The 17,555-nt window shown below is 40.8% G+C and overlaps 1 protein-coding gene and 1 pseudogene across 2 annotated transcripts in view; both read left to right on the forward strand.

Annotated features, from left to right (window-relative positions):
* Positions 1-13,748, forward strand: part of DDX25 (DEAD-box helicase 25) — a 38,389-nt gene extending 24,641 nt beyond the window's left edge. For both annotated transcript variants that reach the window (XM_072611510.1, XM_072611511.1), the window contains 3 exons: positions 8,360-8,522; positions 9,086-9,274; positions 13,531-13,748. In XM_072611510.1, coding sequence (XP_072467611.1) covers positions 8,360-8,522; positions 9,086-9,274; positions 13,531-13,592 — 414 coding nt within the window. In that variant the 3' untranslated portion in view covers positions 13,593-13,748. The remainder of the gene's footprint in view (positions 1-8,359; positions 8,523-9,085; positions 9,275-13,530) is intronic.
* Positions 4,492-5,642, forward strand: LOC140503201 (carbonic anhydrase 7 pseudogene; annotated as a pseudogene).
* Positions 13,749-17,555: the final 3,807 nt, after the last annotated feature.

Consider the following 17,555-nt stretch of genomic DNA (forward strand, 5'->3'; position numbering starts at 1 on the left):
GAGGTAAAACCCAGTATTCCCCATTCAGTTTTTGAAGTGCTCTGATGGTTAGGAGATTTTTCTTAACATCATCCCTAGAAACTGCCTCTGCAACTTCCACTCATTGCTGCTAGTTCAAGTGCCTCTTCTATGTGACAGCCCTGCCTGTATTTGAAGAGACCTTCAGCTTCAACTCTTCTCTAGAAGACTTAAATCTCCCCAGTTATGTCAGCTGATCCTAGAGTGGTGTGATCTAGTAGCCCCTTCATGTTCTCAGTCATCTTCCTTAGTAACTTTTCTCCCTTCTCAATGTCCTTCCTAAAATGTGCTGCTCAGATTGTACCCTGCATAAACTTTTTTTGGTTTGCATTTGCCTCGGTGCTGAGCCCAGGCACTTAGAGGGAGCAGGTACTAAATGCTTGTTGAATTGCAGTCATGCCAGACTAATCATTTTCTTTCTTCAGCAGGGTTACTAGCTACCAATTTAAGGAAATACTCTAGGAACAGTAAATAGATCATAAACAATATACCAAGGGACTTGGATATTCCTTCCTGACATTGTAATAGACAGGATGGAAACTACAATTAATCGCCAGCCTTGGAAGCAAGCAGAGTTTGTCTGGTTCTCTCACACACTTATTCCTACTGCAGCACCCCACTGAGGCTTCCCACCAGGGTCTCCTCTGTAGGGATTCATTGTTGTTGTAATCCTTTATTCTCAAAGAGGACCATGACATCAGGAAGGTGATGCCATGACTTTCAAGAAAATTAGATTTAAGGAAGGGAAGGCTGTGCGAAGTCACTGGCCTTACTTTCTTCCCTAGAGCAATCTGGGCTCAGTGGCAAGATATAGATCAGAACTGCTAGAGGTGGCTCCAGACTACATCTAGTGGGAGACGTTAGACTTTTAAAGCTAAGGTCTTTGCCAGGTCTCAGTTCGACTGAGGCTACACCCATTTGGTGATTAAGGCTAGGTGGTTGGTTGTTGTTCATCTTTCTTGAAGAGGACCAAAATGACATCACTATGCTAGAGACAAGTTACAGTGTGTCTGACTATGGCTGATCAGACCAAAACAAGCTTGAAAAGCTTTGCTACATGTTGGGCACACATAGTCCATGTGAACATTTGGGGTGGATTCTTCAAATTTACACATCTCTCATTTCTTTTGAGTTTCTTCCATTCTGCTTTGCTCATAGAGCACACACCTTCTCTGATGAAGGTACACCGTGCTGATCAGTCCTGTGCCAGTGTCTTCCATGTCACACAATGGATCCCACAGTTCTTAAGAGAGATCTTGAGAATGTCCTTGTATTCCTTCTCACCACCTTGTGAGTGTTTGCCCTGTGTGAAGTCTCCATAAAATAGTCTTTTTGACAAGCATACATTTGTCATTTGAACAACATGGTCAGTTCGTTGGAATTGCACCTTCTGCAGTAGAGTTTGGATGCTTGGCAATTTAGTTTGGGAAAGAACCTCAGTGTCTGGTACCTATCTTGCTTGGTGATCTTCAGAATCTTCCTAAGACAATTCACATAGAAGCAATTCAGTTTCCTGGAATGGCACTGGTAGACTGTCCGTGTTTCACGAGCATACAACAATGAGGTCATCACAAGGGGTCTGTAGACCTTCAGTTTGGTAGTTAGTCTAATACCTCTTCTCTCCCACACTTTTTTTGGAACTGATCAAACACTGAGCAAGCTCTGGCAAAGCCTGCAGAGAATGACCCCTTTTACCTAGTCAAAAAAAAAAATAATCAATCTGGGAGGGGAAGACCCTCAGGGTTTCTGGTCAAAACAGAAACAATTGCCATTTACATACACTCTGAGCCATCAGTACCCAAGCAGTGACCCAGTGGGGCTTGGGCTGGGACCTATTGTTGGCCAGTCAAAGAGAGCCAGAGTGATTTGGGCTTAAGAGTGTTCCTTAAGAAAGAAATCTAAGCCATATCAAGATATAATTAAGATATCTTCCAAACTTTCAGTAATCAAAATTTATATTCCTTTGGGCTATATAAGTATTCAACAAGTATTTATTGAACTGGTACTTTCCTTAAAGATCCATGCCAGGTTTTGGGAATAAGACAAAAAGGACAGTACTTGGCATCAAGGCATCTACCTTCCACTAGTTGCCGCCTCTATTTGGGACTTCTCCCCACCCTCAGACTTGCTGCTAAAGGGCGTCATACTTCTATCACAGAGTCTGATCTGTATCTTGCCACTGGATCTAGATGGCTCTGGAGGAGAGAGTGAGGCTAGTGACTTTGCATGGCACTCCCTCACTTAAATCCAATTCATTCACAAACCATGGCATCACTTTCCGGATGTCATGGTCCTCTTCAAGAACAAAGGACAACAATTTGTGAGTAGTAGTAGCTGACCCACTGGGGACCAAACTGGCCAGTTCCAGTTGGGCAATGCAGCTCCTTCCTTGCTTCCTTCCTTTTTTTCTTCCTTCCTGCTTGCTTTCCTTCCTCCCCTCTTCTCCCTCTGTCCACATAAGGAATCATACCCTGACCTGTGGTTGCTCTACCCAAAGAAATATAAATTTTGATCACTGAAATCTTGCAAGATGTCTTGGGGTTTGTAGGTTAGATTTCTTTTAAGGACCATGCCTTAAACTCAAATCTGACTCTCATTGATTGACCAACTATAGATAGGTCCCAGCTCAAGCCCCAACTGGTTGATTTTTGAGCCCTTATGGCTCAGGTTGAATAGCAATTGTTTCTATTTTGGCCAGAAACCCTGAGGTTTCCCTCTCAGGTTGAGGGTCTTCCCTTCCCAGATTGATTTTGTTTTGTTTTTTTATTTTGTTTTCTTTTGTTTTCATTTGGTTTTTTTGACTTGACCAAAGAAGACATTCTTTGCCTCTTTTATAAATTATAGGTGTATTTTAAATGTTTTCTCTTCCAAAAATATCCCTTCCATCTTAAAATTAACAGTTCAACCTAGAAAACATCAAATGCCTAGTGACCAAATGACAGTGTATGTACAGTGCTTTGCAAACCTTAGTGTTGCTATCATTATTACTGTGTAAAGAGCATTGTACTGCTAGATGTCAGAGGACATATCAAGTTTAACTAAATTATGACACCTACCTTTAAGCAACCTCTAGTCTATTAAGAGCACAGGAAGCACAAATGTTGATAATACATGAAAAGTACATCAGCGAGGTACAAGGTGTTGTAGGAAAGTTTAAAAGACTGTCTGTTCTTGGTGCTGGAAGAATGTTCTAGATGTGGCTTAGCTATTTACGGTTTTTATTATTTTTTAAGATAATAATAATAATTATTTATTTTACTATTTAGCTCTTTACTAGCCTCGTCACCCAAGGCCACGATGTCAGGTGTAGCTATGTGGTACCTTATACAGAAACAGAACTTTAGAGGGCAGGAGGCTTTGTTGCGCCAGTTCCCACATGGATAAATATCTTAGATTTTCAGAGAAGGGAATTTCACAAGCTACCCTTATCTCCCATAATAGTTCCAGGAGATTCTGTTTTAAAAATTCAGACAAATTCTGAGTGTAATACAGGCCTGGATAAAGTGCTGGTTGATAGATCTCAGTCTGTCTAGCAAAGAAGCATAGAATGAGACCTCATAACTAACAAAACCCAGGACTTCAGCACATATGAATTACAGACATTTTCTGGCTGGGAGCCCTGAAGGAACCTTAAGGGAGAAATGGTTTGAAGACCTCCAGAAGTAGAACAATTTCCTTCTGTACCGCTGTGCTCTGTGATACCAATCCTAAAAGAATTTCTATAGGAGAATTCAAGTCATGAAGCAAAAGCAGCCCTTCCAGCTGGTTCATTTCCCCAACCTCCCAAGACAGAGGGTAAGCCAGGAGGATGTCCAGGGCCTTAGCCCTCAAGAGGTTTAAGTGAGGCCCAGAGGAGAGGACAGCAACTGGCACCTAATGGTGATTAATAAATGCTTATCCCCTCTGCCTCTGGGCAAGGCATGCTTCACCTCTATAAGCCTCAGTTTCTCCATCCTGGCCCTCACCCTCTATTTCTCAGGATTGTTGAAATGTTTTGTAAATGAGGAGTCCCTGAGATGTGACAGGCAACACTGGGCTTCAGGGAGAAGATGAGGCACTTGGCCTTTCCAGGGCTCATTTAGCCTCCTCTATAAAATGGAAGAGCTAGAGCACCTCTTAAATCTTCTCTAGCTCTAACAACTTAGTATATAAGTTTCAAAAATTTTTATAAATAAATGTAAGCAATAATTATTTCATCACTAAAGTCCTACTCCAGCACTTTATAGAGGTGAACCCAGGTTCTTGAAAACTTTACTAACAGAGTGCCAGCTGTAGCCGATCCTACCAAGCTGGAAGGACCTTGAACACAGGCCTGGTAATAGACTGAGAATCTAGCTAAGTTTGGAATCTCATTCTGCTTCACAGTTTAGTACATGCCTGCTGTATGTAGGGCATAGTGTTAGGCACTAGAGATACTAAGGCAAAAAACACCGAATTCTTACTCTAGTTGAGTCTAAGTTTGGCCTCTAAGTGATGATCTTTGCGGAAGCCACAACTAATGAAACTATTAAGGTATAGCCTACAGCCAAGCCTCTGAAGAGGTTAAGCTAGGGCTGAGTGGCTCCCCATAAATCAAGTTCCAGGAACCAGAGACAGTTGCACAGCAATGATGGTGGCTATAGTGGTATGACTGACCTTCACATCTGGGTCACAAGTTATATCAAATTGCCCAAAGGGACCACCAGTCTCCCATCAACTTTGTCTTCGATCGGGCTATCTATGTATGACCCCACCTTTAAGTCCCTGGTCCTGGTCCATCAGGCCTGCATGTTGCCAAGCATGGCCAACAATGGACATGCTGTCACATTGGAGCTCAGTGATGTAGGTGACAATGATAAATGGTGGTCCTCAATGTAGACCTTACCCGCTAAAGCAATTCCATTGACAATAGAGGGAAAACTTAACTTAGGTTTGGAACACAGGAAATGAAAAGTCCTTCAGTGAGTTTCATTTAGTCCTCTGGAATGAAATAAAGTACAAGACTGTCTTAGAAGCACCTGCAACCCTGAATGGCCTGGCATCCCTGTGGAGACCAGAGACAAACATGCCAACATGCACGTAGTGAGAGATGCACTGTACATGGTCAAAGTCAGAGGAACCAAAGCCCAGTTCAACAGCTTCTGACCCATGAGCCTGTACTACTAGATCTTCCCTGGGTCCCTGACCATACCACTCCTGAGTGTGGCTTGGATCATGCTTAAGGAGCCCATCACAATCTCAGTGAAACAGTTGGGAAAAATTCTAGAACTTCCTCTTCACTGCAGAGAAAGATGAGAAGGTGTGCATGGGGAACAACTTCTAGACACCAAAAGGATGAGTAAGTAGTTCAGGACTTTTTCCAGATGTGAAGGGGGTCATGCAGCCAGCAGTGACAGTGATGTCCAAAAGGCTTCCATATCAGTTATGCCCAAGCCAGGTATATAGCTCCTTAGTCATAGATTGAATTCTCAGAGCCATTTTGGGGTTGGGAAAGAGGGGAAGAGGAAATGACCATTTTGGTTGCACTATTAGATGCTTCCAATCTGTTTCTAATTCACTTTGGGACTCTTTCCCATCTGATATGGATGCTAGAAATCCCCCACTCGGACTCCTCAACTATTCCATGATCTTTTGATAGTATTAAAACTGACAGGCTTTTTCAGAAATTCCAAACTTGAACTCTTTTTGTGATGGCTAAGAATTAGAAATCAAAGGTATTCCCATCAATTGGAGAATGATTAAATGAGCTATGGTATGTGATTGTGATGGAATATTATTGTGCTATAAGAAATGACAAGCAGCATGACTTCGGAAAAAACCTGGAAAGACTCACACGAACTGATGCAAAATAAAGTGAGAAGAACCAGGAAAACACTGTACATAGTAATAGCTGTATTGTTAAATGGAGAATTGTGAGTGACCTGGCTGTTATCAGCAATACAGTGATCCGAGACAATACCAAAGGACTCATGATGACACATGCTATCTGCCTCCTGAAAAAGAAGTGATATTGTTTGACTATAGACTGAAACATGCTATTTTTTACTTTTTTTTTAAATTTGAGTCTTGTACAAAATGATCAATGTGGAAATGTTTTACATGATTGTACATGTATAACCCATATCTTAATGTTTACTATCTCAGGGAGGGGGGAGGGGGGAGGGGAGTAAGGGAGGGAAAGAGAGAATTTAGAGCTTAAAACTTCAAAAAAAAGATTTAAAATTGTTTTAACATGTAATTGGGGAGAAAATAAAATATCATATATATACATACATATACGTACACACACACACACACACACACACACACACACACACACATCCACACACATCCACACATATTTAAATCCAGGCTTGGGGGACAGTTTTAAGGCAACCTGGGCTAGAGTCACTAAGAGAACCCAGACATGCAGAGCAAGAGCATGGCTTCCTAGTTTCTGACTGGTGGGAAGGGAGATGGGTATTGATAACTGTAAGGAATGGCTCTTGAGGTTTGACCTGCCTGCCTCTTCCTGGGGCTTTCCTCTGTTCTCTCCATGGTACAAATTGTCCCCCTAGAAAAAACAAAAAGCTTTGTTCTCCCTCTCCCCCACCCCCAACAGCTCTGGCCCCTTCCTGAACTCCCTACTGCCACAAAGCCCTGTGCTCCAAGGTCATGGGCAGCTGTCGGCAAAGACAAAAGCAATCTTTGTAACAGGTGGGAGATCCCTTACCAGTGTTGGTGACCTCAAATATTGAAACCAGGCCCTGGAACTAAACTGCAGAAGGCTGTAGTCTAACCATTTCACTGCCAGCCATTAAAAACAATGATGTAATACCACTTATTTTTTATAAAATGAAAGAAAAGTTAATGCTCTATCCACGGAAGCCTACAAAATAGGACTGGAGTATTGGAGTGAGAAGTTTTATCAGCTTTAATATTGTAGGACTTCAGGCAAGTGATTTAACCTGTATCTGCAGCCATTTGTCCAAGTGTCAAAACAAAGATAATGAATTATGCCTTCCCTGCAAACCTCACAAAGTTGTCGTGAGACACAAATGAAAGAACTTTTTAAAAAAAAATGTAATGATCTCTTCTGTTTTATATCTCCATATCCAAAGATATCCTCTCTACATGCATTGCCCTCTCCATTGTGACACAGTGTAAAAAAAAGGAAAGGGGAGGGACAGCGAGAAGGCAGCTCAGCAAAACTAACCAATAGCAACCAGGTTTGATAGTGTTTGCAGCATTCTGTACCCACAGTCTCCCACCTCTGCAAAGGAGAGAGATAAGCAGTACATTTTCTCAATTTTTCTGGGTCAAGGTTGGTCGTAATTATACGTTGTTCAGTTTTTTATTTTTTCTTTCCATTTACATTTATCACTATGTTGTTTTCTAGGTTCTACTTATATTGCTATGCATCCAATCAGCTCATATAGATTTTCCTATGCCTCCCAAAATTCTTCATATCTGCCATTTCTTATAGCACATTAATACTCCATCATCTTTATGTTTAACCATCCCCCAATCAACGGGCATCTATTTTCTTTGTTTCCAGTTCTTTGCAACTACAAAAAGTGCTGCTGCCAATATTTTGATGTATATGGGAGTTTTCTTTCTGTCATTGACCTCCTTCTTACTGGTATATGGCTAGCACTAGAATCTCTGAATTGAAAGATATGGCTATTTTTGTCAGATTCTTAGCAGAATTCCAAATTACTTTCCAAAACAGCTGGACCAATTCACAGCTCCACCAAAGGGACATGAGTGTGCCTGTGCTTTTTACCACCTCTCCAACAGTGATTCTTTCTATCATTATGTACCCTTTGCCAAATTTCTGGGTGTGAGGTAAAACCGCAGAGGAGGGTGTGTGGGTGTGTGTGTACGTGTGTACACAGATTTCTCTTACTAGTGATTTGGCACCATCGTGATTATTAATAGTTTGCAGTGCTTTTTTAAAGAATTGATCATTTATATCCTTTGACCGCTTATCCGTTGGCTCTTAGTCTCATATGTGTGTGTGTATGTATAACATATGTGTTCCATATGTGTATGTACACATACACATATATAAAAGTTCCCTATGTATCTTGAATATCAAATCCATAATCAGTGCTATCAAATGGGACTACATTTTCAAAGCATTTCTACATCTGTGAAACTCAGGACAAATGTGAAGTGTTATCATTCTGGGCTTGTCTTTTGGTCCTTCAGAAGTGCTACAGGAGAAAGAAGTAAATCAGCACAACATACTGTAAAGGGTTTACAATGGTCAATGTGAAATGAAAAGATGAATCTTTCTTCCTCTCTCTTGTCCCCCATTCCATACAACAATTGTGCCTTAACCTTCTGGGTGTATTTTTTGGGTTTATTTTTCAAACAGACTCGTCGAATTGCAAAGTGGCTTACTGTGGAGATGATGCAGGATGGCCACCAAGTATCTTTATTAAGTGGAGAGCTGACAGTTGAGCAGCGGGCTTCAATCATCCAGAGATTTCGTGATGGGAAAGAGAAGGTCCTGATAACCACCAACGTCTGTGCTCGAGGTGGGGGTTTTGATTTTTTTGTAAGAGACAGAGGTTTTGACTGCTTTGGAAAAGTTTAAGGTTCTCACAAGCAGTTCATTCATTCTTTCCAGGTTTGTCCCCATCAAAGTTTAAATTCTTCATCTCTGTTACCTCCAGTCATTCATCCCTCTGAAACCCCTGTGGACTTAGAAGAGCACAGGTGGATTCATACTTTGAGAAAGAATTTAAGTTGATAGCTTCATGCTTTTCACTTCAGCACTCTGAAAGGGAATATTTTTAACAGATTTTGCTTTGCAAATGTGGTTAGGACCTCCCCTCCCTACATATTTACCTTAAAGACAGATTTAGAAATTACCGATTTCTAATCCAGCTTTGTTAAGGATGCTATCCAAAATAGGCATTTCATTTGTTTGAAAGCAAGCTTGTCTATCCCATTGAATGATAACTCCTTAAAATACCTGGTCATTCATCATTCATCATTTTCCTCCTGGGAGAAATTGTGGGACTTGTCGGTCAGAATCACTTATCAGTGTTTCTTTCTCTTTCTTTGTCTCTCCCTCTCCCTCTCTCTGTCTCTCTAGGCATTGATGTGAAGCAAGTCACAATCGTTGTGAACTTTGACCTTCCTATAAACCAAGCCGGTGAACCAGACTATGAGACCTACCTCCATCGAATAGGACGAACAGGCCGCTTTGGGAAAAAGGGCATCGCCTTCAATATGATTGAAGTAAATAAGTTGCCCTTACTTTTCAAAATTCAGGATCACTTCAGTAAGTAATACATTCTCCATAAAGTGAGCTACAGCTCTATTGACCATGCTGGTTCAAATAAGTCCTCCCTCCTTCTGCCCCATCCCCATTCCCAAACATAGACCACAACCCCGAAATAAGATGCTGCTGAAAGAAACAAATATATATAGTATATACACCTATAGATGATATAATTATCAAGACCCAGGTGTTTTATCAGTCAGTTTGGGTGGAAAGGATATATGGTGTATATTGAGTCACCCAGAGTTACAGCAAATCAAGAGACTTGCTTCACAAATGATTGTGAAGATTCAGATCATTTTACCACAAAAAGTGATATTATACTAAGGAACTGGAATCAGAAATCATGTGGTTTTTTTTTGCCAACACACATCCTTGAAAGAAAGACATTACTGGCTTTCATGGTGCTTAAGTCTCAAGAGTTTTAAGATTAAGGAACACAATATTCAGCCAACTCAGAAGTACCCAGGCACTGGCCCACCTGTGCTTGCATCGTCATTCTTCAGTTTTCCGATAGATTTATGATTTTATTTGTGTAGGCACTTCCTTCATTCTGTACTCTACCGAGTCTAGCAGATTTTTGTCACTTGCTATTGGCAAAATAATGCAACACCTGGTGACCAAACTTGATGACAAGCTCCCTGTGTAGTTCAGATGGTTCTCAGATATGTACATAGTCTGTTACCAGGCCTTTATTCGTTACCTTTCCAGCTTAGCAGGACTGAAGAGGTTTTCTACCGGTCGAGACTTTGCAAGCCCAGAGTTTCATTCACACCATAGTGAGACATTGTAGGAGGACTTTAGGAGAATACTAATGTTAATTAAACTGAAAGTAGGGACTGTTTTTGCCTTTCTTTGTATCTCCAGCATTTAGCATAGCACCCAGAGCATAGTAGGTGCTTAACAAATACTTATTGACTGACTGAGAGGAAATAATACTTAGTCATATTAGACAAGTGTTGATTTCTTCATAAAGCAATCTCAGTCTTATTGTATAGACTTTGAACTTTTGACATTCATTTGTTTAATTACGTTTTTCACTTATCAAACATTTATTTTTTCTTGATGCTACCCCACCTTCCTCCCTGAAAAGAAAGAGAAAGCTCTTGTAACAAATATGCGTAATCAAGCAGAATAGGTTCCTACTTTGGCCATTTCCAAAAATACGTCTCCTTTCTGCATCTTGAGTCCATAACCACTGTTAGGAAGTGGGCAGCATGCTTCGTACACTAATTTGCTAGAATGGTTGATCAGAATTCTTTAGTCTTTCAAAATGTCTGTTTATATAATGTGGTTAGAGCACACATTTTTCACTGCTTCTGCTTACTTCACTCTGCATCAGGCTATGTAAGCCTTCCCAAGTTTCTCTGAAATGATCCCTTTCATCATTTCTTCTACAACTATATTCATATACCATCATTTGTTCATCTATTGCCAGTTGATTGGTACCAGTTGATTAGTCTCCCGTTCTTTGTCACCTCAAAAAGAGCTACCATAAATATTTTTGGTTCTTGTGGATCTTTTCCTTTCTTTGATCTTTTTTGTGGCATAGGACTTGCAGTGGTATCCCTGGGTCAGAGGTTATGCACACTTTAGTAACTTTGGGGCATAATTCCAAGTTGCTTTTTCTGTCATCGATTTTTAACAAATAGACTTTTAGGAAAGATAAGAGTAAAGGTAGTTGAAATAGTGGACTAGGTTTTTTGATGAACCCTTTTGGGTAACTTGTCCAAAGTTCAGAATTTCCCAGGGTACCAGCTGGTCAGGGAAAGAAGACTATTTTTATTTAGTTACTAAATCCTAGAAGTGCCATGGCTAGTAGGAAAGACAGAGTGAATTGTTCTCTTTTTTGAGGGCCAGGGGAAGTGAATCGGGATTAACTGATTTGCCCAGGGTCATACAGCTAGTAAGTGCCTGAGGCCAGAATTGAACTTGGGTCTTCCTGACTCCAGGGTCAGTGCTCTATCCACCGCACCACCTAGCTGCCCCATGTTGGGCAAGAGAGCCAACTATATGTACATATGTATATGTATATAAAGATATAGATATAGATTGTGATGAATATAGAATTAATAATTATTCCAATTAATATGAGATAATCTGATTTTTATGTAACCTAAAGATGTTCATGGCCTGGAGGGAGAAGGGGAGGGCATTAACCATATAGGTTATATTTGTCTGCATGGATCATGTGGTTTTCAAAGAGATGTGAATAGGCATCTCTAGAATCTCCTTGGCCTACTCCTCTCCAAGGACAACTCTGATTCTTGCTAGAGAGGGAGCAGAAAATTGAAGCCACAAGGCTGGTCACTCTTCTGTCCTCAGAGAAAGAGAATACTGAGCTAGAATTATATCTACACACACCACCCCTACCCATACAACACCCCCCCTCCCAATATTGCTAGCCTAGGTGTAGTAATTTTAAGTTGAAGACACTCTCTTGATCTCTTATCCCCATTATCTCCCCATTAAGGGATGTTAAGACTTCGTCTTCTGGCTTCTAACTTTAAAAGAGGAAACACTCAATTCCAAATTCTTTTCAGGTAGAGGTCCCTGTGAAGAGAGAGGGACAGAGAGAGACTGAGACTATCTCTGGGAAGAAAGCCAGCATATAGAGGAGCTAGATTAGAGCCTCAGTTATGTCCCTATCCCCAGTTTACATGCTAGAGATTTGGGGGAATTTCCCATTTGACGAAAGCTGGAATTTTCTTTATGTTGGTATTTCACTCCTAGTGGGAGAGTTCATTCACTCTGTCTATGGTATGGTATATTATCATCTGTGTAACTTATTTGATTTCTGTTTTCTATCACCTTGGATAAATGAATTTATTTGCTGTTCACTGGATCTTTGTGTGACTGGCATTTGGTAGGAAAGAAATCAAGCCTTTAGATATCTGTTAGGATACTCCTTTCCTGTTGAGGGATAATGTTCAGGAGCAGCTTGAACCAAAAAATTATTTCCCTTAGACTAATATACTTAGCAAGGAGACAAATAGTTACAATTTTAACCTAGTATGCTTTCCTTGAGGAGAGCAGAGTGGGAAGCCTTGTGGCTCCAGTCTTTTGCTCCCTTCCTAGCAGGAACCAATCTGCCTTGAAGATGTACAGATGGATAAGACTCTAAAGATAACTATTCATGCCTCCCTGTGAGTCATATCTAGACTTATTCGTGTGAACACACATAATATATATGAGTGACACATACCCTAAAGTCTGTAAGAAATAATTTTCATGGAAAATACAGCCTCAGTCCTTTGCAAACCCCATTTGTTTCAGTGGTAGTAGCAAAAAAAGAAGGCAGAGTATGCTAAGAAACAATTTTTAGACTACACAGTTGAACTGAATTGCTCATCTAAATGTGAGGACCTGATGAAATCCTTATAAGGTGACTTAGGGCGATGTCTATGGTCATCTTCCCAACCTCAAAAGGCCCTTTGCTGCTGTAGAAGGATCATTGTTGGAGGCCTTGTCCAGGGAATGTACATGACTCTATGGCTTCTTCTAGAACCACCATGTTCTTAGCACATGACCACTTCCTTTTCTCCAGACCTTCCAACAGTCTCCTACTCTCATTTCCGTCCCTCCATTTCTGCTGATTTTAATTTAACCTCTTCCCTCCTATCTCACCCCCAAGGCTCCAAGAGGTTTTGGAGGTTTTTTGGTTATGCTTTACCTTATTTTCATCAACTTTCTACCTATATTTTTGTACCATGACTTGACCCTTTCCTTGACCTCTTGGAACACATCCCTCCTTCATCACAACAGGAACCTCTAATTTTATCATCAATGGTACCCTTGCCCCAGGGCCAATTTATAAGCCTATATGGCTTAGCAGATGATTATTAAGAGTTGCTTTTCATCCTTGTTTCCTGGTAATGAGCCTCTGCAAATTTATTTAGCTAGCCTGGACCTCAGAAGACTGCCTAGAGTCTGGGCCTGGGCTCAGATTCAAAGCCTTGCTAGCTTGCTGTTAGGACCTGTTAGAGCCTTTCTGCCTGGGCATATCCTGCAGGAACTCAGGGTCACCTCATCAGTGCAGGGAGACTGGACTTGAGTGATGGAGCATATCCCTAGCCTCCTCTGTTATTTCAAATTGTCATTGCAAGGTTTCTGACAAAGAAGTTACTGTAAGTGCATCTTCTTGATTATAAGTGCTATCACGGTGTCATTCAGAAATGAGTGGATGAAATTCATGGATTTTCTGCCTCCAGACAATGGTATTGATTTGCCTGCTGTGTCCTTTCACATTCTTTCAGACAGCAAGATTAAGCAGCTGGATCCAGATGACATGGATGAAATTGAAAAGATCGAATATTAAAGTGAAGCCTTTGCAGGGGTTTATAAAACACTCCCATGTATGTGTAAACAGGTTCCAGAAAGCTACAATTGTAATTGGAAGGTTGGGGCTTTTTCAGAAGGAAAACTGTTGTTTGTCATACAGCAAAATAAAGTTCCTAATGGTCTTAAGTTTTAATCCCTCACTCTTCCCATCAGTTAAAATGTGACTCATTGGACAGCATTGGCCAAAAACTAGAGAGTATTTTCTGCCCTGGATTTGTCTTCATCTTTTTATTAGCTAATATGTTAGCATGGGGACTGCCACATGTTCCAGAATGCACTGATGAATCTCAATAACTAAATCCTTTACATGACAATTATATTGGAGCCCTTGAATTTGGCCAGTAGATGGCTGCAGAGTCTCACTAGTTCTTTAATCCTTGTGATGACAGCAACATGAGCTTTGGAGCCTCAATGAAAAGACCAGTACGCCTAATCTGAGAGCCTCTTTTTTGTGTGTCTTTTCCTACCCTCTTCCCCTTCCCCACCACTTTCTTGTGCACCCCTCTCTGCTTTGGAGGTATTTTAAGTCATTCATTTTAATTAACAAAAATAATTCATATTTATAGAGCACTTAGAGGTGCACGAAATACCTTCCTTTCAGCAGGCCTGTGTGTAGAATTCAAATGTAAGTACCACTCTCCCTCTTCTAAGGATGTCTAAACTTCAGCCCTCAGAGGATAAATAAGTGTCTTCCCTATGGCTGCACAACCAAGCAAGTTTGGGAGGCAGGATTCACACCAACATCTTCTGTTGCCAATTCCAGTGCTCTTTCCACCATTTCATTTTCCTCTGCATTTCCATAGAATTATTATCAAGCACATGCTGTTAGTGCAAGACACTGGGCCATAAATTATGGCAATCTATTGTTTCATTTTAGCAACTTCCCGTGCTTCCAGATGTCATAGCAAACATCAAAACTTGTTTCTCTTTTGCTGCAATTATTTGATTGAAAAAGAAAATGGGCTACTCAGGTCATTCAAGTGAGGGATAACGCAGAGACGACCCAGGTTCTCTGCGGATCCCTGTTAAATGTTAAAAGGCCTCCCGCATTGGGCAGATCCTCTGTGGGAGAGCGAAAACACGAATCATATGGAGTAAGAGGGATGGGTCGCAATATGTATGGAGAAAGGAAGTCCCCCACACTGATGAGACTGTAGGTCTCCTGAAGAATTAAACTGTGGCTGCTTCTCAATGATCTTCAAGTTTGAGTGAAGATGGAATGATACCTCATGTTTTACAGTTTACAAAGCACTGTCCCAAACAGGATCTTGCTTGATCCTCACAACTCTATGTGAAGTAGGTCCGTCCGATTATTTTATAGGTGATGCTCATCCAGGGGTAAATGAGCTGGCAAAAATCCCACAGCTATTAAGGCGAGAAGGGAAGGAAAGAGAAGTCTCCCCTGTTGTATTAGAGAACCATTGTCCAAGGACTGGGATTTTAGAACTTAGATTTTTATTTGGGAATCCCAGGTGTTTTCCTGTATGCTCCAGTTGTTTCTTGCATGTATTTACTATTTAAAATCAAAATGCTGCTAGGTTCCAAAAGGCAGGGTGAAACTTGATGCTCCTGGGAGAGCTTTGCCAGCTTCCTATCCCAGCAACATGCCTGCTTTCCCATACTGGCTCCTGTCCCTTCCACTTACCCACTCCCAATGCAGGTGCATAAATGGTCAATTACCTGATAGTTATTATGCCTAATGAGCCAGGTCTTATGTTGACATTCCATGACAAAATGAATTGAGTTTCGTTGTATGCCTACATACACATTTCTATTTGGAAATATCTGTAATTCTTTGAGTTTATCTTCCACTCTCATTTTTATGGACATGTTGGGAATGGTAGCGGTTTAGCTTTCCCACAATTTATTTGTGAAAAATTAATTACTTGTTTCTTAGCCCCATTTAGTAGTTATTAGGCAGAGACAGTATCGAATAGTACAAAGAGCCCTAGACCTAGACTCTGGTCTTGCCTCTATTGTCACTGTCCACTATTGGTTATCACTTAACCTCTGTGAGCCTCAGTTTCCTCATTAGTAAAATGGGGATAATGATATTTGCTTGACTTGCCTTGTCAACTTCACGCCACCACAGGTTGGTTATAAGGCTTAAACTCATGGGACTCAACCACAAAGCACTCCATCAGCTGGACATGCAATGATTGTTTTTGCTATAGGATGAGGCTCTTTGGGGAGCTCAAGGTGATGAATATCATTCCTGTCTTAAGAAGTGACAGCAATCAAAAAGCGTACAGTGTCACTGGGAAGGCAGGAATTGAAGTGCAGGGACAGCCTTTCTTCCTAGGCTGTTGCCCATTTATAATTTTTGAACCCCCAGCACACACTTGAAATCAGTATATCATGGGATCTAAGAATTAAAAGAAAATTTAGAGATTACCCATTCTCACCTTTCCAATACAGGAATCCCCTTTATATCCTCAACCAAGTAGGCATCTAGTCTCTGATGGAATATATTAGGAGTTCACTGCCTCACAACATAGCCAATTCTACTGTAATGCAAATTTAACTATTTTTAATTTTTTTCAATTAACAGGCATTTATTATTATCTTTCCTTCTTGTAACAAATATAAACAAATTCCCACACTGGTCAATATCCAAAAACGCCTCAATCTTTGCTCAAAATTCCTTTGCTAAAGGTATCATTCTGAGATATATAAAGGAAATGGTTCATGTTTGTAATAATAAAAGTCATTCCCTAATTGATAAGTGGTTAAAAGGATATGAATAGGCAGTTCTCAAGGGCAGAAATCCAATCTATCAATAGCTATATGAAAAAAATTCTTCAAATTACTAATAATTAGAGAATCGTTAATAAATGGTTAAAATTTAATTGTTAAGCAGTTCTTATCCTGAAATTATCCTCCATGTGGTTTCCCAGCCATTGAATATCATTCCTTGTTCGGAGGAGAGTTGAGTAGGACTCTTCTTTTTACTAGACTCACATCAGTCTTAGGATGTCCTGAATAAAATTTGACCCATTTTGTTTGGTTTGCTTTCCTCTCCCAACCCCAGTTTAGATCTCTGAGAAAAATGTGCTACTGGTTCTCTTTAGCTCCCCTCCCAAGCCCCTCTAGTAACTTCTGTTTAGTGACAGTTCTCACAGGGTCTGCAAACAGTGTACATTCTTCTTACTTCCCCTTTGCCCTACTCCTCATATCCTTTTGTCTGGCCACCTGGGAAGCAGCAAAACCAGGCTCCTCTCTGTGCAACCCAGCTGTCTTAACACTGGTTGTCCAGTTTGGTTAGTCGGTACCTCTCTGGGCTGCCTCATTCAGCTCGGATCACTGCCCAGAACTGGAAGCAATTTTCACATCTCCACTGATTTCATAGTCAAGGTCATCCCCCTCAGTCATTGAAAACCTGGAGAAGCATTAAATAGAGAGAGGAGAAACAGCCAGATGACTTCAGTACATCTGTGAGCTGGGTGAATCAGCTGTGTGTTGTTTGGCATTAAGCATTAGAAATCAGTCCATTAAAAACCAGTAGGTGTTTCTCTTGGCCAGCCTGATGCTGTTAACATATTGGAATTCATTATTGTGTTGGGCAGCAACGGGGATTTCTAATGGGGGTTATAAGTGAGCACCTAGCAAGGGACTGAATGTACCATGTATTAGGAGCCTGAGCTAAGTCTTCTAATAGGAAAGGCAAATACATTGGCCATAGTCTAGTGGTGTGGCGAAAAGGCTCTTGGACCGAGTAATTGCTCTTGGTTTTTAGAAAGTGTCAATCCTCTTCAGCTGGGTGACCATGAAAACTTATGACTGTTGGTCTCCATGTGGTCAATGATGGAAAAGATTAGAAAACTTTTGGGGAAAATTAACAGTTCTTTTCCAAAAGAGGAGAGAGGCAGAGACACAGAGAGAGACAGAGACTTTTGTCAAAGCTCAAAGAACTGTTTCATCTTTTGAAGGAACCAGTTAA

The sequence above is a fragment of the Notamacropus eugenii genome, chromosome 5 (genome assembly GCF_028372415.1).
Source record: "Notamacropus eugenii isolate mMacEug1 chromosome 5, mMacEug1.pri_v2, whole genome shotgun sequence".
NCBI lineage: Eukaryota > Metazoa > Chordata > Mammalia > Diprotodontia > Macropodidae > Notamacropus > Notamacropus eugenii.